The sequence below is a fragment of the Vigna radiata genome, unplaced genomic scaffold, assembly GCF_000741045.1.
Source record: "Vigna radiata var. radiata cultivar VC1973A unplaced genomic scaffold, Vradiata_ver6 scaffold_315, whole genome shotgun sequence".
Classification (NCBI taxonomy): domain Eukaryota; kingdom Viridiplantae; phylum Streptophyta; class Magnoliopsida; order Fabales; family Fabaceae; genus Vigna; species Vigna radiata.
Window position 1 is genome coordinate 262,463 of NW_014542557.1, and position 25,443 is coordinate 287,905.

At 27.1% G+C, this 25,443-nt stretch overlaps 1 protein-coding gene across 1 annotated transcript; it reads left to right on the forward strand.

Moving 5' to 3' along the window:
* Window positions 1-9,500: 9,500 nt before the first annotated feature.
* LOC106780399 (protein FANTASTIC FOUR 3) lies at window positions 9,501-10,832 on the forward strand. The gene has a single exon (XM_014668683.2). It carries the CDS (start codon window positions 9,772-9,774, stop codon window positions 10,738-10,740), a length of 969 nt encoding a protein of 322 aa, XP_014524169.1. The 5' UTR covers window positions 9,501-9,771; the 3' UTR covers window positions 10,741-10,832.
* The last annotated feature ends 14,611 nt before the right edge of the window (window positions 10,833-25,443 follow it).

Genomic DNA, 25,443 nt, shown 5'->3' on the forward strand with positions numbered 1-25,443 from the left:
AATAGACCTTGAATTTGCTCTTGAGAAAGTCCCAAAGTTGAAGAATGTGACTGTGCCTGAAAATTATTATAAGAAGCAACTGTAGAAGCCATTGAAGTAGAAAAAATTGTAGGAAAGCCAAGAACGAGANGTAGAAGATGAAGATTTTAGGTAGTAAAAGAATTGGTTGCGGAAGAACGTGATCAAGAACTTTATTATTGATGAATTTCAAAAGATATTATATCATTACTGTATAAAAAATATTGTTATATTTCATTTTTAATACAAAAAGTATGACATTTGTACAAAAACTTTAATTATATAATTTTGTTTGAACATTAATATGCGAAGTCGACCTATATATTGTCCTTTTTTATTTAAATTCAAAATCTTTAGTTGATTTAGTGCATATATTGTGTTATTTTTTTAGTTAAAAAAAAAGAGTATAATCTTTATACAAAAATTTTAGTCATGTTAATATGAAATTAACGATAATCTTTTACTCTTTACATTTCATTTAAAATCTTTTTAAAACCTATTTTATAATAGAATTATTTTTTAATCAATATATCTAATAATTATTAAAAACCAAACTCAAGTTAATATAATAATCTTTTATTAGGGTTAAGTATATTTTTTGGTTTCTATATTTTGTAAAAATTATAATTAATCTCATTTAGTCCCTATTTTTTAGAAGCATGTAAATTTAGTTCTTTTAACCATACTTTCTTAAATTTAATTAATATTTCAAATACATTTTTTAATTAGCATTACAGTAAAAATGTAACAAATACAAATGATGTAAACAGCTCAAATATTAATTTAAAACGATAAATAAATATAATAAAATTTAGTTAAAAAAAACTAAATGTATACAATTTATAAAATTTTAAAACTAAATTAAATGAAAACTTTAAAAAGAAACTAATTCAAATTTTCACTTAAGCTAAAAACCTATTTAATTATTTTTATTATAGTAAGGTAAGATATAATATTACGAGTATATATATATATATATATATATATATATATATATATATATATATATATATATATATATAATCAAGTAAACTTTTTTGCAAATGTAGTTATTATAATATTGTAATAAATAATTAATAAGTAAAAATATTGGAGTAGTATTGGAAAATGAATTTGAGAATTGAGAATAATAAGGATTCCCGAAGGTTCTTACTGGAGTTGAATTGTTAATAGTGATATGTGCTTTCCACCAATAAAAAAGATGGCAAAGTTTGGCCTTCAGACAAACAAAGACCCACAGAATTGGATTCACAATATTTGAACTTTTTCCTATCGATCTTCTTCTTTTTGCAGAATTGAATTTTCAAAGTTGAAACCGTTGGCTGCGCCTGGACGACACTGCTGTACCAGTAGTACATTGAACTGTTATGAACAAAAACTAGCTGCAGGACTCTGTTATGTAAAAAGAATAAGACGCTCCTTTTATCGTATTTCTACATATAATAAATATAGCGACCAGATGCGAAAGTTGAGGAAAGATGCTGCATTGTGCAATGCAAATAAGTGCTTTTGTGACGATAAAGTCATCAGTTGGTTATTGGAAGTACGGTCATATTTAAGGATGAAAGCTGCTACATAGCCAGCTTGCAAGATAGCAGCTATTCCGATCCTCGGAAATTGAATGCCTTCAAGCTTTTCATATATATATGTATGATATTTTAAAATATTTATTTTGATTTGTGATTGTTTTAACCTTCTTATATGTATTTGTGGTATATATAATCCATTAAGCTGTATCTCTCTATATATTTTTTTAATTTTTTGTTTTATTTATTACAAGTTATGTCACTTTTTTTTAAGTAATTTTTGCACCTATATCCGAATTTTTCACTCCTTCTCTTCAAATTATTTGAAGCAAATGAGAATCATTTCCTTTTTTTTTTCTATTTTCAATAAGAGTACCAACATAGTAAAGTAGACCAAGCCTGTAAAAGTTTCGGTAATGCTGTCTTTATTTCAATTTAACATGATCTGTACTTCGCTTCTTAATTAATATGGGATGTAGGTTTGTTTTTTTGAACTAATGTATGAAAAATATTTAAAATATAAAATATTTTGTTGAAAATATTACTTTCAAAATAAAAGTAACAAAACATATTTTAAAGTGTTTATTTCAAGTCCTTTATCTTATGTACCAAATAAACAGGATAGAAAACTGTACTAAATTAAACTCAAATATCTAATGATTATTTTTCTCTTTTATCGTGTATAATTATGTGTGATAACAAAAGTGACGAATTTAGTTGTGGGTAGTATAAAAAAGTATTTTTTTGTAACCAATCTAACTATAATTTTATTTTACAATTCATTGACTACTACTTGCAATTAATAGTTATTTCAAAGCAATATATTTGAATATCATGTACATAACATAATCATTCAAATTCTATGATAATAAAAATATATTGTTTGATATGTCTTTTGCGTCATTTCTACAAAAATTAGGGTTAAAGTGCATCCTAGGGAGATATAAGAATCCATATTATACATTAAAAGGTATTTATTTATTATTATAAACTGCAAAACATTTAATTGAATGGTAAGAACACAAGTAATGTGTGAATGTACTGCTACACCGAATGTGGGTTCAGCAGAAAATCTGATTATGAATTCTCTGGTATCCATGAATGAATAAAGAAACGGTTGGTGTTGCAGGGAAGCAGGAAAACTGAATCGACCGCTTCAGAAAAGAATATTTGGCTGATATTTAAAAATGCTTCTGCTATTTGTCACCGTCATCTTGTTTCCCACTTGAAAGATGAAATGCAGGAACTCCCAATGAAGCATATTGTAGAATAGAATATATGAAATACCAGTAGAAGTAACATGTAGTAATAAATGATATACATGTGTGCCAGTTGAGGCTTTGTAAGAAGAACTGCATAGCTATCTGTTGTGTGCAGTGGTAGTCGCTGTCTGTTAATACATATAATATATTTAACAGCGATGTTTATGAAGCTTTTCAAGGGCTCGATGTACTTGTGGAATTAGCAATTTGATCAACGACCATTAACTGATTGACATGTTTGCATGGTTTACGTAGCAATCCAACTATTTTGTTGAGTTGAAAAGGAAAGAGCTTAAACAAACTAGAATTATTAAAAGGGTGATCGACACTCACACATGGTCAAAAAGGTAGGTGGGGGAAAAAATTCGACTTTGTTTCCTTCCTTGTTTAAGCGATCAAAAGGATTCTCTTCTCAGTCCCAATAAAGTCCCTATTATTAAAGATCATAAATTTATGGTGAAACAATTTCAAAGCATGGCTAACCTTAGGCTTCAATTTATTAAGTTCAAAAGGACGTGACGTATACTTTGACAAAGATTCTCCATTACGAGAAAAAACAAGGCTAAAAGAACATGCATTTACATATGGATTCTGATGCAAATAACATACTTTTCCTCTCTAAACAACTTGTCATACCTAGCTAGCTCTCTCTAGGTCTAAGCCTTTAACAGGAAAAAAACAGACTCTAAATTGCTACTCAGATACCAAATATTTTCTTTATTCTTCTTTCTTATCAGTTGCCGCACATATAATATATTCTTGTCGAGTTCCCTCGCCAAAAAAAGCTTTGGCATCAAACCACCACCATCTTTAGAACTACAAATAGTTAGCAAGCTTTTATATATATATATAAATATGTGTGTGTGTGTGTAAACTGTGCGAATGCTAAATTTCGTCAAAAATATTAGTCTCAATCATTTATATAATTAATAGTGAATATCTTTTTGTAAGTATGATGCCCAGTTTTAGGTTTCTTTTATCAGGTAATTGTATAACTGTGCGTGTGATGTTTATATATATGCCATATACGTTTCAATTCGTGTTTCGCTGAATTTCATTACGTATTATGGTAATTAAAGCTAACAATTTGTGCATATCGTGAGCAAATAGAATTGTGGTGCTTGTATCTAAAGATGCTGATGCTTGTACATAGAGATTCTCCTCTGACGAATCAACATTACTTCAACTCATTTGAATGTTCTTTCAATACACACCGGGAGGTAGCAAAGTTTAAAACTTGATTTCTAGCTAGTGGAATGCCGTGTAAAGTGTAAACTATTTAAACGAACCAGGGAAATAAAACTTAAGATTATTTTTTATGTGATTTTAAGAAATTTGATAGTCAATATGACCTGAAAAATATTTACACTCGCACCACTTATAAATTTTTCGAGAAAATATAATCCAAAAGACATAATATCAATAAAATATAACTTTAACTCAAAATATTATAAAAATAAATTTACAAATTATATTTTTATATAATGTTTAACTTTCTTATTTTTATTTACTATAAAATATATACTCACATTTAAACTTTTAATTATTTTTTCTCTAAAATATAAATCTCCTCAAACTAACTACGATTAACCCTTCTTATAAATGAAATACGTTATCATATCCCACGAAGAAGACTTTTCATCCAAACAACATTCATATGAAACGTTGAATGATGAATTCTACTATATCCGCATATAAACTCACGATATAATTCGGTCAAAATTTAAGTTAGCATGAGACAAATTGTTTCAATATATCAAAGACTTTTAGATATAAGTTTTATTAATCAAGAAAACATACTTGATTTTATAAAGTTAATCTCGGTTTTATAATAGTAATCAACATAGTTTTTAATTATATAATATGATTGTTAGATTAACATTTACATATATTGAGAAATAGAGAGCCGTTGAGTTTTAATTTGGCTTCTTCCAATATTTTTTTTTTCTTAAAAAAAAGGCAGAAAAATAATAGAGAAACAGCTTTGAATTGGTGATGGGAGTTCAGAAAGAAAGAATAGGGTGCAGAAAATGTTGTGTCACGGGGAAGATCTGCGTCATTAACTGACAACCATAATAGGACATGATGAAGATAATCTAAAAAAAATTTAAAAATGGAGTAAAATTCTTGCACTCCCTGACACCTATTTCTTACCTTTGCATCGCTCCCAGAATGCGCATGTTAAGCTTTTAAATACTTTCCATTTCGAGTCAGTACTTGTGTTTCTTTATCAAACTTCTGCCTTTGCATGTTACCATAAAAAGGGTTCATTTGGTATCAAACTTCCTAAAACTCACTACTAAGGAATGTATAAGTATGTTGATTTCAACCAAATTAAAATAATAAAAGGTAGTTTCATCTAATTAATTAGTTATTCAAATTTACAATATCAAGTTGTCAAAAGGATTTGATAAGAATATAAGCCACAAAAAGCCTACATTATATATATATAATTTGGAATGCCAATGAATTTTCACATTGTAAAGAGTTTAAACCAACATAAATTCGGCTATATAATCATTATTTGTTCAATAGAAATTCTTTGACTGGTTCTCAATTTTTAGAATTCTACGTCATCTTTAAAAGAATTATATGTACAAAAGTCAAAGTCAACAAATTTTGGTTTCATATGTTTTCAAGTATTTATATATAATTTATGAATAGGGTATTTTGGACAACTCTTTTCTTAATAAAGAAAAAACGAATTCATGAGATAAAATTAATTTACATACACACATTAAGTTTCTACACTATAGCTTGTATAAATAAAACAATTTTAATTTATGTAACGAAGTTAATTATTTTCTTTTTTTTTCTCCTCAAAGTTTTTATAAAGAAACTCATATGGAAATGTCTAAAATAAGTAGATATATGGACTCGCGTGAGCTTAAGTCAAGGGGATTAACCCTATTATTTTGTTTTTGAAATTTTTTACTATTGGGTTAATATAAATGTGATTAAGTCAAGAGGATGAACCCTTTGTCTAAAATTTTTCTACTACTTAGTTAATAAAAATGTTATTGATAAGAGAAAGTATGAGAATACGTTATTACATAGTTTATGATTTTAATATAATAATAGATAGGTAAATACATAAGTAAATTATATTGAAAAGATTATTTGATTCTTCAATTTTCTCTTTATAATTTAGGAGAAAACAATTATTAGTCTATTCTACCATTTTTTTTCTCTATTATTTAATCAAATGATCCTAAAAAAATACTTTTCCATTTATTTTTTCTTCACTCACCTTCAAATTACTGTCTTTAGCGCAACCAAACAAAAATTAATGTTTAGTGAAATAACAAATTAAAAAAAAAAAATCCCAAAAATGTACCTATTTAGCGTATTTTACAGTTCAGTTTAGTTTATTATGTGAAAATAAATAAATTACAGTATATTTTATAATAAAAGGTAACTTTTTTTTTGAGTTATAAATCGAAACATAAAATTCCCTCTTAGGCATTAATTCTATAAGGCTTAATACCGCTTTTGCTTTCTAGTTTGGGAAGGTTTGTTCAATATGGTCCTACTTTTTTTTTCATAACAATTGATCCCACCTTTTGAAAAAATTGTTCAATTGAGTCCTTTTTGTTCATAGTGGTCCCATATTCAAGTTTAAATTGTTTATTATAGTCCTTATTGTATACGATGATGACATGATTTTTAACATAACATTATGTCAGGACTGTTAAAATAACATTTGGATAGGTGAATGCATGAAAGAACTTATTGACGTCGTAACCAGCACCGTTAGAAAATTGACGTCGTAACCAAAAAGGAGTCAATTGAACAGTTTTTTCAAAAAGTTGGATCAATTGTTACTAAAAAAAAAGATAGGACCATATTGAACAAAACCTCCCAAACTTAGACCAAAAACGGTATTAAACCATAACAACTAAAGTATAAAGTAATTAATAAATAATAAAAAATAAAACAAAAATCATTAAACAATAGTTAGGAATGACTTGTATTAACAAGTATCTGCGGGTAAAATTTGTGACGGATAGTACTCTCGAACATTTATTATTCGCAAATTATAGATAACAAATATTTTAATATCCGTTTATAAAATAAAAATAAAATTTTAATTTATATTTTTTTTAATTAAATTTAATTTAAAATAAAGTTAATTTATATTTTATTAGATTAAATTTGATTAAAATTAAATTATATATTTTTTTGTAATTTTATTTTAAAAATGTATAAAAAATATATTTTTAATATTTGTGGATATCCGTGAATTTTAAAATATCTGCATGTTCTTTTGAAACAAGTATCTGCATTGCGGGTTGTAGTAAGCATTCTCTATATCCGATCCCACTTGTTATCATCCCTACTAATAGTGTTGTTCTTTCGTGGCTTTCCTGAGTTTTGGTACTTATGGAACCATTAGATTCTGACTCTCAATTCTCTTGAATATCATGTTGTTGCACTCGATTTACGTGGCTACGATGACAGACGAATCAACAATAATAAAGTACACAAGCTTTCTCAGATGTCAATGTGTAGAACGCAAGAAAAACGCAAAGAAAAAAAAACCAAAAAACCACTCAATAGTGACCTTGAGCGACCTTCAACGACAAAAATTGAGGTCCTGGAGTACTCCTTCAGCATGGTGGCGAACAATAAGGACCTCTTCGACGTCATGATAGAGCATGAATGAAGACAAAACAAATTGCAGTGAAAGCTATAACGTTTGTGAAAATACAATGGATTTTGCTAGAAGATTTCACAAAACGAACAGATTGCAATACTAGAATATAAATAAACCCGTATACTTAAGTAAGAGAATGAAAATGTAGAAAGAATGAAGCAGTTATTTTTATTCAATTAGTCTTATAAAGAATGCGTGTGCAAGTTTCATTTGAGTTAAATTAGATCTTAATTTCAGTTTTCAGTTGTTATTTAATTTGATTAGTTTCACATTCTTTTACTTGTTTATTTTTTACCATGAACAACTCTGACACATTGCAGGTGCGCTATGTAAGCAAATAGCTTTATTCTAAGAAAATTATATAATAGACACTCAAAAGTCAAAATCTTCATAATATATGATATTAAACACAAAGCAATGTTTTGTGATTCAACCCTGTATTAGAAATTGTTTGTTGTTCTTCGTTCGAATTATATCTAGCACAGTGCTTGAATTCTTTCGTCAGAGGTTAAAAGAAAAAAAGACACGTCACAGTCTAATATTCTTTGAAAAAATTCTTGACGGTGCGATGCATTATTTTTTTTAATTCTTGTTTACTTGGCTTCCATTTTTTTTTTAATTTTTAGTTTTAATACATTGATTATAATATGCGGCATTTTAAAACGTTTTTTCCTCTATTTATTGCATCGCCTTCAGAAAACCGAAAAGCAAATTTTAATAGACAGAACGTGGACTGGTTTGGAATTTTAGGACTATAAACCGACACTTTATAACACGAAAGACGTTTAATTATTATATTTTTGAAGTTTGACAATTAGAACTCCTTATTTAAAGTTTGACTTACATCGTATTTAAATGACAACACCTCTTCTAAATACATGCATTTCAAAATAATATCAGTATTTTAAAATTAGTCGCAGACAAGGAATTTAAAAAGGAAATGATGTGAATGGCACTAAAACTTGTGTGTGTCCTAAGCATGTAGTGTTATGATGAAAGAATTTGAATTTGTTTCAACATTATAGACCAAACATGTTCTGCCGCGTAGGACTCACTGTTGCATTTGAAACCCTAGGCAGTAGAACATAAGGTCATGGGATCCTGTTTTCATGGTTCCAGATTTTCCCAAAGCACAATCATTGTTGCAGGTAGCCCTCAAACATGTACCAAACACCCCATTTGAGTCAATCATAAACTCATAGCAGTAAATAGGTAAAACTTTGATCTTTTTCATTTGCCCCATAAGATTCTGTTTATAATTTTTGCATACGGAGAAGAAACAATTAAGCAGCTACCATTATATGTAGAATGACTTAAAAATAATATAAAAGATATTTTTATTTTTACATACATTTAATTATTTTTTGTTATTTTTATTTTATAATACATGTAAATATACTTAAAACAACTGTACGGGGATTTGAATATAACCGCAAGATATCGCTGCACATGTGTGCTCTGCGCTTTTGTTGCCTTTCTCTGAGTGTAAAAACGGGTGATTTTGCAGCCGACAGAAGCCCTCGTGTCTCTCCCATTTAGCATTCATTTCCACATAAGAACATGCCTAATCTCTGCAAATTTAAGACTTTCAACTAAGAACATTCTACCAGTAAGAAAAATTCTTCATAAATCATTGTTAGGTGGTTCTTGTAGTTTAGCAAACTCTACATTTTAATTATTATACTTAAAAAATCATCAATTTAAGTTTTTATACATAGTATTTTAATTTTCTTTACACATTATGATTTTGGATACTTAAAAATTCATCCTTTATATATAAGCACGATTTTTAATATTTTTCAGTCATTACTTCAATAACAAAAAGAAAATTACATTTACCAAATATAACTTTAATACAAAAAATATATATAAATTGAAATTGTGTAGATGAAGTAGTCCTTTGGAAGTATGGTAATTTTGTTTAGAATTTGGTGTTTTAGTTATTTGTATGAGAATGGTAAATGTTTGGTCTTTATGAAGAAACAGTCCCCTGGTTTTTCTTATTTGGAAAATTCAGTTTGGGTTTGTTGTGTGTTATTTAAGAATTGTATATATCAAGTTGGTCTTGTAAAAAAAAGTGGTTATGAAGAAAAAGGTTCCGCATAGGCACTTTTTGGGACTACAAATTGGTAAGCAGCCTCCCTCACTTCTTCCCATGCCAATGCTCACCACTTACATTTTCTCTTCTTCTCTTCTTCCTCATACTCACTTCCTTCCAATATAAAACCTCACACTACAACAACACTTGTACTTCTTTTCTCACCCCTCACACCACTACAAAACAGAGACCTCTGTTCTCTTAATCCACATGGCTGCAATTGTGTGCCACGGATTGCAGTCACACCTCGACTCCCAACTCGCTGAGTCAATATCACTCAAACTCAGACTACCTTCCTCAAAACCACCTCCTCCTCAATTCTTCAAATCCTCTTTCTGGGATTCAAATTCAAACTCAAACTCAAACTCAACCTTCAAACCCCACACCCAAGAAAACAACAACTCCACCTCTTGGACCTTCCTCGAAGCACTCTCCAACGTCTCCAAACACCCATTGGAGGAGCAAACCACCTACGTTCACCCTCAGCAGAAACGCTCCTCGCTCAGCCTCAGCCCACGGAGTCTCCAACTCTGCACCGAAAACCTCGGAAACGAAAGCGGCAGTGACAGCGATGAGACCTGCATTGACATGCTCTCTGCGGTGAACACTTATTCGGGGACAAGGGAACAGACCCAAGAGGGGCAAACTCGTCAACTTTCGACAGCGAAGAAAGCCAAAGCGCAGAATTTTCCGCCCCCTTTGACGACGATAAGTGGATCGGAGCCTCTTCGCGTGAGGCCCCACCGTGAAAACGGAAGGCTGGTGATTGAGGTCACCAAGGTCCCACCTAGTCCCTTGTGCTTTCAAGCTGAAAGAAGCCATGGCCGACTTCGCCTCTGCTTTTTGACAAACCACACTCCAAGTTTTGACCCGGAAGAAGAAGATGACGCAGAAGAAAACGAACAGTTAACCAATGAAAAAGAATTGGAAAACGAAATCATTGGACAAGTAAAAGATACCCAAGAAGAAGACAAGGAAACAGAGGAAGAAGAAAACGGGGACGAAAAAGAAGAAGTGGACGAGGAGGATTTGGAAGAGGAATGTGCTGCATGTGGGTGTGTGGAGAATGATGTTATTGTAGAAAAGTACGAGAGACTGAGAAGGTGCAGAGTAGGTGGTGACCACGAGAACAATGAATTGTTAAATTGGAGTGACTCACTTTGTGTGGTTACTTCCTAAAGCTAATTAGCTACCTGCAGCTGCCACTCCAACCTTGAGATTTTTGTGTCTCTAATTAATTAATAAAAACTTTACATTTGTCCTTTTCCTAATTTCTCTTTTTGTCCTGTTTTTCGTATTTTCCTTTACGTGATGAATCATTGAATTGCCGTATTTTCCCATCAACTATGGCTGTTGTCGACAGTTATTATCGTTACTCTGTTTCGGGGGCAAGCACACGAACATGCGCAGAGGCACGGCTTGTTTGGGTAGCTGCCCAGTCAGAGTTCTTAATAAAAAAGCACGTTTGGGATGCGAGTTCCCGTGCTGAAGGAACACAGGTTAATTTTGTTATTCTCAACGGTATGTAATTCTAATAGTTTGAGGAAAGTTAGAAAATGGACAAGGGTTGTTAACTTGTCCTACGTAGGAGAAACACAAGACGGTGAAAATGATTGAAGTTGGTGCAGGGTGGGTGAGTGTGGATGTCACGGCAGAGGTTATTTTGAAGGAAAAAGTCTTTTTAACAACTATTTTTTGACAACTTTTTGATAACGCATACGTGGCAATCTATGATTGGTCCGTTTCAAATATTTTTTTAAACATAAATTTAAACAGACCAATAAAATGATGACACGTGTCTTGTTGTAAAAAAATTGTTAAAAAAGAGTTGTCAAAATATCATTGTCCTATTTTTAATTAAATAAAAGAATATGCTTTAGTTTTTTCGGTATCTGTTTTTCTTAATTTGTGTAATTTAAAAATGGTAATTTGGTTACCGAGATTTAATGATTTGTTTGATAGAGATTTTTTCATAATCTAATACCACTATGACAAATGGTAATGATATATTCTCTCACGTACTAAACATTTTTTCGAAACCAAAACACTTGATCACTTATGTTTTGCTTGAATTGCTTGAGCAACCAATCCTAGGAAAAAAAATATTTGATGGAGCTATAACCCATTGGTTGAATCCACATTCCACATTACTTCAATAAATTCACATCACTTAATCAATAACAATTTTATTATAAAAAAAAATTCTATTGTTCTCTCTTTTTTCCCTTAAATTGTGTTTGCTTATGTTAATGTAATGTGCTTCCGTCAATGTATGGGATGAATTTGTGAGTCAACAACTTGTTTGTTTTTAAACATTTGAAGGTGATTATTTGTAGGAGAAGACGAAAATTTCATCTTGGAATATTGAGAAGATAGAAGGTGATTTCCTCTTTATGTAAAATGAGAAGACTATATTGCCTTCACATATGTATGAGTTATGAAAAGAATAAGGAAAGTGAGACTTATTGATTTTGCTACATTTTCAAAATACTGAAACCGATTCTGAATGCATTTTCAAAAGATTGAAATCAATTTTGTCATTAAAATTGGTTGTGGATAAATAAAAAAATTGGAATTGATTCTCAATGTTTTTGAGGCAATAGAATTAATTACGATAATATTAAAAATCGATTTTGTACGTATTTGCAATGGTATGGAATCAATTGTGTTGATTGTGGAATCAATTATGGATGATTTAAAAAAACAATACTAGATTTTTAGTCATATGAAGGGAGGGAGAATAGATCCTCTTCTTTTCAGAATCGATTCTCCTCCCATGATACTATACTAACTCTTCAAATTAGTTTATAGGTGATATAATACAATGAAAGGAAAATCAATTTTTTTTTTTTACATGATTCTCCTAATGGGCAATACACACTTTTCATTAATAATAATATAATAATATTATTATTACTAATAATAATATAATATTAATAACAATATTACTATCAATAAAAATAATATATATATATATATAATAAAAAATAATTATATATATAAGGAAAAAATAATTATATATATATATATATATATATATATATATATATATATATATATCAATAATAATAATAATTTGTATTATGATAATCATATTTTTGCAATTTTAAGTATAATTTTTAATTTTATTTTAATACAATTTTTATTATTTAAATTTAATTTTATGTCACATTTATCTTTAAAATTAAAATAATAATCATCTAATTTTATCTATTAAAACAGTTTTTCTAATTTATCATATCCATTACATCTTACACAAACTATGGTTCACTTTCTTTTCAAATCTCTTAATTCATCCATTCAAATATCTTAATCCAAACAACATTACATTAGATCCATCTACTCATTCTCCTTAAAATTTTTTCCTCAATCCAAACACTACCTAAGTGATCAAACAAATATTTGAATGTCCAACGTCCAATGGAAGGAGAACAAGTACTTTTTTTTCAAAGATTAAATCATCACTTGAGTTACATGACTTTAAGTATTAAGTTATACACTTTTTTAACCCACTTCAAATTTCATACATTTTTTTTATTATATACGTTTGTTTGATTATGTTTTCATAGAAAAAAATTGATCTAATACTTTTTTACTTTAAGATATAAGTTGAAAGATGATATATTCACTTAAATAACTAATTAACTCATTAGAATGAGTTGTCAGATGATAAATAGTAATATTAATTATTGTTATCAAACTATGTTTTTTCTTTTTATACAATATTTTACATATAAAATAAATGTAACCATATGATTTTCACTAAAATGACAATCGAGTACTAAACATTACAATCTTTTTAAAATTCATTGTAGCTATTTGAGCTTAGGAGATCAGTGTATTACAAAATGAACCGATCAATATAATACTGCATTTTTTTAAAATCTCATTGTACCTATTAAGCTCAGGGGACCAATGTAATACATAATGAGCTCGACATCTCCTGATATACTCGCAACATGTAGTCACCCATCCTTAGATACTCTCAGCATTTGGTAATCTCTCAAATTCTTGGCACAATAAGTGTCACACTCTTGACACAACAAGTGTCACACTCTTGACACATGCTATAGGAAAACAATCAACCTATTATTATCAATTAAGCGTGTAATTAAAATATGAATGATAAAGCAAAGTAAAAAATGTGATTAAGTCATGTTTGGATTTTTCTCAATCATCAATACAAGTTAAAGTGCAATAGAAGTAAAATAAATAAATGACCATCCACTATAAAAATATTAGTATTTACTATTGTTTCAATTTCAAATTCGTCAAGTGACATCGTTATGGTCAATTACTAAATATTTGATATATTGTTCGTTTTGGACTCTATGCTCTATCATGATTTTGTCCTTAAAAGACGCTTTGAATGTGAAAAGAGAAAGGAGTATTTAAACTGTTTTAGGCCTAAACTCCCAAACAATGTAAAACTATTAGGCATAGTATAAACATAAGCTCGCATAGTAGAAACATAAGCTCCTAGTTGAAGTATAAAGGGAATGATTATTTATTCCTGACAAAAGACTTTTAAAGGATCAATAATATGTCTTAGGAATTAGGTATTGGCGTCATATTAAACGTTAATGTTCCAATCTTAAGTCCACTGGATTATATCGTTAGAATTAAATCACCATACATTCAAAATATTATCTTTTTTGGAGGTTGTGCTTAGTTACGATTTTGTTTGTAAAAAATATCTCGAAAAATGAAAGAAAAAAATAAATATTTAAATTGTTTTAAATATCAACGTTTAAAATTTTAAAACTATTGAACATTATAGAAATAACTATAAAACATTCTAAAATCCTCCATTTATCATTTACTAACATGAGTGACTATCTTTACATATAATCCCTAATATTAAATGACAATCCTGAAAACGAAGACACCATTTTATAAGTTCTACCCAATTAGAAAAAAAAAACAAACTTATTTTAAACATATAATAATCTATATTCTATTCTAAAAATATACCAATGTAAATTATGTTAACGAATCTCCGCTTAACATCAGTGCACTAACATAATATTAATTAGTGTATCGATGTTAAATGAAGATTAAAAACATTAAAAAGCTTTCGTTATTATAAATAAAAGAATAACATATATTATATTTAAAATATTTTATACTTTTATCCAGTGTCTTTAAAATTGTCAAATGTTTTATAGCGAGAGTGATTTTTAGTAAGCGTTGAGGTAAACTAATAATGAGATTTTTGGGATTTCACCAAGAGAAACACTTCATTATAAAATGTTTGAGTCCCTACTGTCACTGATTTGGTTTGATGCATTTCAGAAGACGGCACATTACGAAAGAAGCTGTTCTAAATTAATTAATCGAGCACCGCCAAGGTTTTATATTTAAATACTCACAATTAGTATCCGCTTAATGACACTTATATTTAAAATAACTTTATTGGCCGACCCTATTTCTCATTATTTCTCTCTTTTATTTTTCTTAACCAAGTAGCTTTTGATTTTTCACTTATTTTTATTCATTAATTTTCTCTTTATATTACCGAACAAAATAATAAATTAAGGATGTTTTAACTACTTGACATCATGAAAAGTTATAGATATTAATTATCTCATATCATGAAAAGTCGTGTGTGTGTCTATATATATATATATATATATATATATATATATATATATATATAAAACGTTTTATCTTATATCTCAATTTTACAGAAAAGTTATAAAAAATAACCACCTCTTAAAGTATAATTAAATTAAAAACTATGATACATTAGGAAATAGGGATTACATATACGAATTTTTTTACAAATACTAGAATACTTGTCAAGGTATTTATGGAGGTTATAATTATGTGGAATGTTTCCTTTAAGATATAAGAAAAAAAATAAAAATACTTAGTTTTATAATAAGTAAAGATCACAGTTAAATTTATTTAATTTTTCTATTACATATGATAACTATTCCATAAATATTTATTGAAAATGATGTTCTTATGTACATTATCTTAAGAATATTTTTAAATAACATTATTATTATAGATTACATTAATTAAATATTATATATATTTTAGCCCTGGATATTTTTAAGCATCTTTTTGCAAGTACTGTATTAAGACCATTCACTATATCAGAAATTATTTTTCTTTATCAGTTACTTATAAGCATTAAAGCTATTCATGTTAATATTAAAGATTTGTACACTTAACATTAACAACGTCTAAAAATATAATTTACGATTTTTGGTGTAATCTTTTAGTGTGCTTTTAAAATAGATACTTTGATATTTTAAAATATATTAAAAGATTAATATATGAAAATTAAATAATTTTGGAAGCACAACCACAAGGGTAAAAAATTCAATGAATAATCTAGATTCCTAAAAGTATGCGTGTAATATATTATAGAAAAAGAGTTTTGCAAAAAATAAGAATATAAATAGGACGAAAGTAGATGAAATATGATCCATCTCGTTTCATTGCTTAGTTCAACTTTTTCCTCTTCCTCATTTTCAAACTTATATGAAACAAAACGTTTAAAATAAAATTGATAGCAAAATGTTTACATAAAAATATTTATGAGATGATTAGATAAAGTAATCCTGATATAGATTATCAATCCATACATATAAAAATGACATTTGATATATTAAAAAAATGGGAAAGAAACTCAGACATATCATTTTTATATATTTTTTAGTTTTAATATAACTACATATTTAGTCATTCAAAATTAAAGTTATTTTAAGATCACATAATTCATTGGGGAAAGGATTTTAGTTCCCTTCTTCGACAAAAATAATTTGATCTTGTAAACTTTGAGTTTAAGAAACACCGGGGGACACGCTATCAAGCCATGACATGACACAAATGTATAGGTTAGACACAATTATTTATTCAAAAGTAACATGTTTCTTAACTTTCAGTTGCACAAAGTAGGTATTTTTTTTTCCTCAATAGTGTATAATAATATCATGTATGAATTTAACTTAAATGTGGAGTTTTAAAATGTTTTTTTTATAGGGCTGGACAAAAATAACTTATCTGTACTGTACTGCAGTTAACTATTGTATTATACTAAAAATAACTGCTCCACTTCTACTAACAGTTCAGTATACTATTTTATGGTTCAGTTTTTAAAAACTGAACTTATAACAGTTACAGTTTAGTTAACTCTAAAAACTGTGTATACTCTTACATTCCTCTAGTTCCAGTTCAATGGTTTCGTCTTGTCAAAAAAACTTTATTTAATAATAAAATATTAATAAAAAAATTGTTCACATAAAAAAAATAATAATTAATTTTTTAAGACAACTTTTTTATCACAAAATTTATATTTGTTATCAATAAAAATAAAAAATATAATTTATATTTTTATATTTTTTAAGTTATATATATAAATTTATATATATATATATATATATATATGTTTATATTTATATTATATATACAATATATATATATATATATATATATATATATATATATATTGTAGTTCAGTTTAAAATTAGTATAGTTAGCAGTTCAGTTCAGTTTTATAGTTCAGTTCAGTTTGTCTGAACTGTTTTACAGTTCAGTTCAGTTTTTAACAGTGCACTACAGTTCAGTTCGATTTGCCCACCCCTAATTAGGGATAACAAAAAGAAAGCTAAATTATGCTTTGAATTTCTGAAAAATGATAAAACTACTAAAAAATACCATTGTAGGAGGTTCTCTCTCTCTCTCTCTATATATATATATATATATATATATATATATATATATATATATATCCTTTTTTATTGGTTTAATGTTTCAATAGGTCCCTATTTTCGTCTAGAATCTAGGATCCTTTTTTTCTCGGCGTCTCAATTGAGTCCTTATTTTCTTAAAATTGAATCACACAGGATCTTTCCGTCAAATTGAGATGACGCCGTTAGGAAGGGTATGCTTTGTAATTTTTTATTACGTAGCATTGAAAACGTGACTGAATTGTATTTTTTTAATTTTTGAATTAAAAAATGAAATATACATTCATTTTTTAATTCAAAAATTAAAAAAAATACAATTAAGTCACATTTTCAATGCCACGTAATAAAAAACTACACAGTCAATGTACCCTCAGCGTCATCTCAATTTGATGGAAAGGTCCTGTGTGATTCAATTTTAAGAAAATAAGGACTCAATTGAGACACTGAAAAAGAAGGGGACCTATTTGATATTCTGAACGAAAATATGGACCTATTGAGACATTAAATCTTTTTAATTTTATCTAATATGAAATTTTATTTGTACCTAACGACTATTGCTAATAGTATTATAGTATTTTAAGTGTAACATGTTGATAATAAAAAGGCTACAAATTAGTAAAGAAGTAGGTATAAAAGGAGGAAACTGATCTTATTTGATATTGAAAAGAGAAATACAAGTGGAAAGCGACATAGATAAAATCCAGGTACCAAAATGAAATATGAAATGTCGGGGACAAATTATGGTTTACGTCATAAGACTTTTTCAGTTGTGAGAATTTAAACATAGATCAAAATTGTCTCTTAACTCAGTTTAGTCAGTTGAATTACATAACTTAAACTATTAATGCATGAGTTGCACTCAACCCTATCATTAAAAACCTTCCCTTGAAATATATATTATGTTAATTTGGTTGAGATTTCCATAGCAATGGGAGTGGAAGATGCTCCTTTTACAACACAAATACCTTTTACCAATGCAAATAACTTTTTTAGAGTTTTTATTTGTTTTAAAGTATCAATTGTTTATCATACTTGATGTCAAAAACAATCTTTTACGAATTGCATTTTATTAGAATTTAACTCGTGAGATTCACGTAATTTTAAAACTCAATAAATTTAATCAATTATCAAATATGCATTTTTTAAATTATATTAATATCGTTTCTCCAAACTACCATGATGCACTTTTCTTACCACTTAAGTTATATTAGGCTTTTCTTTCCGATAAAATCTGTGTTTCTTAAATTTGATGTAATGGACTCATTATAATCCAATCAATATAATGTTTTTAGGAAAATGCGATAAAAACATTGCACTTTAAAGAGAAAAATCGAAGCACTTTGAAACATTGAACTTTCTTTTTTTCTGTCTTAAGGTGTTTACTCTTTTTTCTTTTCTTTGCTTTATACTTTTTAACATGAAAGATTTTGGTGGCTACGACTTCATTATTTATTGAATACATATTGTTTGTTTTTTTTTATTAATTTTAATACAAGTTTATAAATAAACAATTTAAAAATCCAAAAAAATAGTAATGATTTGTTTGATGGAAAATGAAAAAAAAAAAAAAAGAAAAAAGAGTGAGACTATATTTCCTTCTTTTACGCGAAAGGAAATACTCTCAATACTTCACAAATTAAGAAATTTAGCGGGAGGATGTGTATTTTTTTACAGTTACTTTTAATGCTTTATATTTTTATAAATAACATAAAAAGTATAAAAAAATATATAATTTAATGATTACTAGAATTTCTTGACTTTTATTTGAATTAAACTTTCCATAAACAAGCACGGGTAATAATGTCTTCAGTTTTCTCTAACATATATTTGAACCTGGTTATTAAAATAATATTTTCATATCCTACACTTTACATGAGTTATATCAAAATCCAAACATTTTTCCTAAAGATAAATTTGACCTTTATACTTTAAAAAACATGTAACTTTATCTTTTTGTGAGAGTTCATAATGTTTTGTAGTGTTAAGAGAAAGTATGATCATAATTTCTAAAATTTATCAACATAAAAATGAATGAAAGTTTGAATATATTTTAGCCTGCAAAATTGGATGGGGTGATGAATTGATTAAGTGAATTAGGGTTTTCTTGGGGTGAGCATGAAATTGATGGCAGTGATCTTAAGAAGATTTGGTTGACATAGCAATGATGCAGTTTGTAGTTTTGTTTTTTGTTTGAAGAAAAGGGGAGTCGGTGGTGAAGGCAGAGAGAGGTGAAAGTTGATCAATAAGAAAAAGTTTTTTTAACAATTTTTTTTTATAATAATAATTTATGATTCATCAGTTTTAAATATTTTTTTGAATATAAATTTAAAAAAACTAATAAAATGATAACATATATTCTATTATTTAAATATTATTAAAAAAAAGTTATAAAAATACGATAATCCAACCAATAAGTATCCTGGAAACCGATAATGCAACGCAACCACAGAAGAAATGCGTTGATGGATTCGTGTATCTGTATCGTACCAATTCATGGGACCACCAAATATCTAACTCTGAAACACAATCCAAACCAATCTATCTTTCTGCTACTTGTTCGCTTTTCTCAACTTGTACTACCACTATCATTGTGTTCATTTGGACTCATAGGAGTGATTCGACGAGAGTGATTGAGTAAATTTGAGTATAATATTTTTTGTTGTTTATTTGAGTTAATTTGGAAGTAAATAAGAGTGAATTTTGAGGTAAATTTTTTAATTTGTCATATTAACTAAATCCTACATCAATTCTCACAAACTTTATTTCAAAATTCACTCTTATTTACTTCCAAATTCACTCAAATAAACAACAACAAAAAATTACCCTCAAATTCACTCAATACTCTACTCCAATCACTCCAAGTAAACACACCCTATATTTGTTCTTACACTTTCATTTTCTTTTCAAACATTTTTAACCCTTTTTTTGCTTTGCTTTTTCATTTTTATTTTTATTTTATAAGGTAACACATTTTTGTAATATTTACTCGTATGACATAGCTTTTGAACATGTTCGAATTTGGTTTTTGGATAATTAAATTTAATTTCAATTTTCGTTAATTTAACCGAACTATTATTTGGAATTTAGATTTTGAAAAATCGAATGTTGAAATAAATTTTCATAATTTTAATCGAAATATATTTTAGAATTTGGTTTTCGGACAACTGAATTCTGATTTGATTTAAAATAATAAAAATTAAATCATAATTCAACTTTTCATAAAACTAAATTAAAATTCGAAACCAAATTTCAATATATATCTCGATCAAAATCAAGAAATCCTATTTCAGAACTCAACTCAACAGAATTTAAAGTTTAAACAAGTCAATAAAATTATGTTTTAAGCACATAAACGAATGTTAAGGCACTATTTATATTTCTTCAGAAACATGTCTTTATTAGAAAATTGTTAATGCATATGCATAAATTAAACAATAAACAATTAATTATTTTATAATAATTACATATAAATTTTTATGAAATTTTTGATTAATTTCTATTTGATTTTTTGGTTATGCAAAAACGAAAAGAGTTAATGTAAAAATATTTATAACTATTTGTTAAATCAAAATAATTTGTATTTCATTTATAGTGTTTACATAAAATATTTATAAAACAAAAGATTGAAAAAAAAAATTAACAGAAAGTATGCAGAGGACATGAGAGAAGCGTACGGACAGAGAAGAAGAATGACATTCCACGGCACAATGACTCTGACAGTCGGCCATCATCTTTATTTCCTACTATGCCAAAACATATGAGATTGAGAATATTTTATTCATTTTCATTGAATTTAAATATATCTATATACAGAATATAGTTTTATTATTTTTTAAAATAATTAATTAAAAATTAAAAAATAGTATTGAAGTATTATAATTTTTAAAAATTGTTATTAAATTTTTTTTTTATTAAATAAATAATTCAATTATTTTCAGTTGATTAAATATTAAAATTACTTCGAAGAGGTAATTGAAATTTACGAGTTTAATATTTAACTTTATTTTTTCATAAAATGAAGAATATAAATATTTTTTTATATTAAATTATTTTCACATTTTAACCAATATTTTATTGTTGTCACTTATAATTTTGGTAAATAAAAACGATATTTTATGGTAAATGTGTTTTTTTTTATTGGATGAGTTTGTGATCAACATAATTTAGTAGTAATTTTTAAAATAAATAGTTTGATTGTCGTGTGAAAATTAAACTCATCTCTTTAGACGATTTCATTGTTTAACATGATTATTATACTTTGGACAAAATATTAATTTATCTAATTTTGATATTAATTTTTTTAATTAAAATTATAGAATATTTTAAAAAAAGTGTCTGTAAATGAAAATTAAAATTGTATTTCATCACAGTCTTGATATCATAAAACACTTAATTGATATCATATAATCTCAAAGATTAAAATTATCGATTTTAATTTTAAAATAATTAAAAATATTTTATAAATTTTAAGTTAAAAACTAATAAGTTTAGATTCGACATCATTGCGAGATAATCTTTTTAACATATCTTAAAGTTGTTTTTTCTTTACTTTGCTTAAATGATATTTGTTTTTTCAAATATTTTAATACCATCTTGACTATATAAAATTGGATGTAAATATTATTTTCGAAGTTATTTTTTTTTAAATTGAATTAAATTTAAATGTAATTATTTTAAGATAGTATTATAATAATTTATAATCTATCTTAATAAAGATACTTAGATTTACTGTGTTACTCGTTAGAGTATCACGTTCTCATAAAAGGAAATAAAAGAAAACGTGTTAGAAATTAAAGATATAATAAAATTATAACTTATAAATGAATGTAATATTATATTTTAAACTAGTTTTCTTAGATTATTAACTTTCTCTTTCTTAATATTTTTTTATCCATACAAAAATATTGTATTCTCCTATTTCTGTTTTACTTTTACAGTTTTATACTTTTTACTATTTTTCGTCTTTATTTACCTCTAATCTAAACAAAATATTAGTAATTTTTCGATTATCAATACACTTATTTTGTAAAAGAATTAATATTCAAGAGAATAGATATAAGTTAATAAATAATAAGTAAAACCAAAAAGAAGAAAAAATGTCTGGGATTAGACTTGAAAAGTCAAATATGGCAGAAAAAGAAAAGGAAGGAAAATGCATGTTACCCTTCTTATGATTTAGCCTTTTACAGAGATAATATTACAGATAAAATTAATGTTATAAATGAAAAAATAAATTTTTTATTAAAAAGAGACTATTGGGATGTTGTTGAGAGAAAGATCCGTCAACAATAAGGTTAAATATGTTTTTAGTTTCTATATTTTGGAGTGATTTTGGTTTTAGTCCATTTTCAAACTATGGTACAATTTAGTCTTTCAATTCTAGAAAACTCTGGTTTTAGTCTTTTCTAACAAATTTTTTTAACTTTATTTGTTGTTTCAAGTAAGTTTCTTAGTTAACATTGAAGCAAAAATGTGTCAAACAATGCAACCAATCCAAATGCTATAATGAAACGTCTTTGAAACAACAAATAAAGTTAAAAAAAATTGGTAAAAAAGACTAAAACCAGAGTTTTCTAAAGTTGAATGACTAAATTGTATCATAGTTTGAAAATGAACTAAAACCGCCCCAAAGTATAACAACTAAAAACATATTTAATCCTAAAATTAATAAATAGTCCGTAGTATAATAATAAATATAAATTAAAAAGAATCTGTCTTAGAATTTGAAAGAAAGTCGTAAACTGAGTGTGTGACATGAGTTAAAGGTGTAAAACAATGGTGATGTCATTGATTAAACTAAACACAAAAAATAAAGATAATTTGTTGGGTTGAGAATCTGATAGCTTGGATTCCTAAAAAGAGGATGAATTAGATGTATGTATGGATTTGATCTAATCCACAATGTAAATTATGAACTTTAAATATTGAAAGAAAATCTCAATGTTCTAAAAGAAGTTTTCGTTTTCTTGTTTGTTAAGCATTTGAAAACCTTTAGCTTTCAGTTATTGAAAAAAAAAAAAAAAAAAAACACTTTTTTCTTCTTATCATAAAGTTTCCAGAAAGCCAATTGTGAAATAACACCTCCTTTGCCACTAGAAAATAAAAATTATTAAAAGATCAACAATTTACTTTTTATTAATCATTATTATAAAAAAATTTTAAAGGATTAAAAAGTAAAATTAATTTATAATATATAAAGAGATTAATTTTAATTTAAAATTCGTGTCTTAACATATGCAATATTTTAGAGTTTTTTTAACAAAATTTATTATTTATTAAATTTATCATTTCACTCATTATTAAACAATTTATTAATTTTAGTCTTATATTTAAATTAAATTTAAAATTTAATATTAAATAATTTATTAAATTTAAAATCTATATCTTAATATAATATCAAAGTTTATTTTAATAAAATTTATTATTTGTTAAATCTATTATTTTATTTATTATTAAACGATTTATTAATATTTAATTTTACATTCAAATTAAATTTAAAATTCATTTTATATAAAAAAGAGAGAATATAATATATATATATTCTACAGTCTCTTTTTTGTCTGTTTTGGTTTTTGTTCGCTTTTGATTTATGAGTTTGTTTGGATTGCATGGATGAGGTTTTGAAGAAATGGAGAATTGAGTGCGTATATGATGTTGTGGAACTTTTGAATAATGGAAAATGCACTTGCATTGAGAATTTAAAAATGAAGAAAAATGTGTTATATGATTGATTAGTATGGATGAAGGAACATAAGGATTAAAAGTGTGGAAAGAAGAAGAGAGATTGAAGTTTGCAATGAATAAGTTTGAAATAGTTGCCATGGCGTCACCCAACAGAAGGAACAACGTTTGTCACACAAAGCTTTCCATCAAGCTTCTTAGTTTAGAACTTAAGACCCCACCACACCACCACACATCCACCAACCCATCAACATAACCACAATGCAACTCAACTAATCATTACTATAGTTAATGCTCCATTTCACCTCCTTCATCGGTTTATATATCCACGTAAAAACGTTCGTGATTAAATTTTTGGGAGAGAAAGGATTTTAAATTTTTGAGAAATGGATTGTTGACATCCATTAAATGAAGAAGTTATTGTTGAACTAACAAAAACTATCTTTGTCACGAGAAAAAAAAAAACATATATTGACAGATAGAACGTAATGATGACAAAAGTGAGGTGAGAAACAATAACAAAAGAAATCATGGATAAATAAGAGAGAAAAACCTTAAAAATCCAAGATTCTCTAATCAAGAGACCTAAAGAAAAAAAAAAAAAGAGCAACTTTGATGTTTTGAATGCCTGCCTAAGAGGAAACGGGACGTCAGACCACACACTATGAACCTAAAAGATCCACAACTTCAAAAGGCGCTGAGAGCACACAGGAGCTCCAATGAAGGCGTTGTTGATGACACTATGGTCGCCTTATTAAGATGATCAAAATTGTGTGATCATCACTCGAAACTGGAACTCCGGTAGTGGCAGTGGTGGACAACGGTGCCGCGAGAAACTGTAGATGACTGTGCCACAGGCAACGGTAGACGACGTGCCACGAGTAACGGTAGATGACGACGCAGTGGACAACGGTAAACGACGACGCGGGCATGTGTGATTGTAATGACATATACAACATAATTTTTTTTTTTCAAAAAAACTTGACTTTAGATATCATGTTGAATATAGTGAAAACTATATATTGTATAAATATCTTTATGTTGAATATATTAAATATGAATAAGTCTATATAGAATTCTTTATTTATAATAAAATAAATAGAAGTAAGTTCAAATTACAAATAAAAAATAATAATAAATTAAGTAAAGTTTAAAATAAAAATAATATATTTAACTGATATCACAGACATTCAATGTCACTGTATTCAATACTTTCCACTAAATCAGGGTTTATGATTTTACTACAAAAAAATTGTTGTAAAAACTTAAGTATGCTAAAAGTTTGAACTAATAAAAAAATTGTTAACATAAATATTGAATTGTATTTATGATTAATAAAATAGTTGTGAAGATGAGGTAGTGACAGGAATAAGATGAGTATTTTGAAAGACGAAAGAAAAGAAAAAGGGTTGGATGTTTTATAAGTTTGTCTGGCAGAGTTGTGTCCTTGGCTAAGAAAGTAGATAAGGTGACAGACATGATAATCAAAACCTACAGA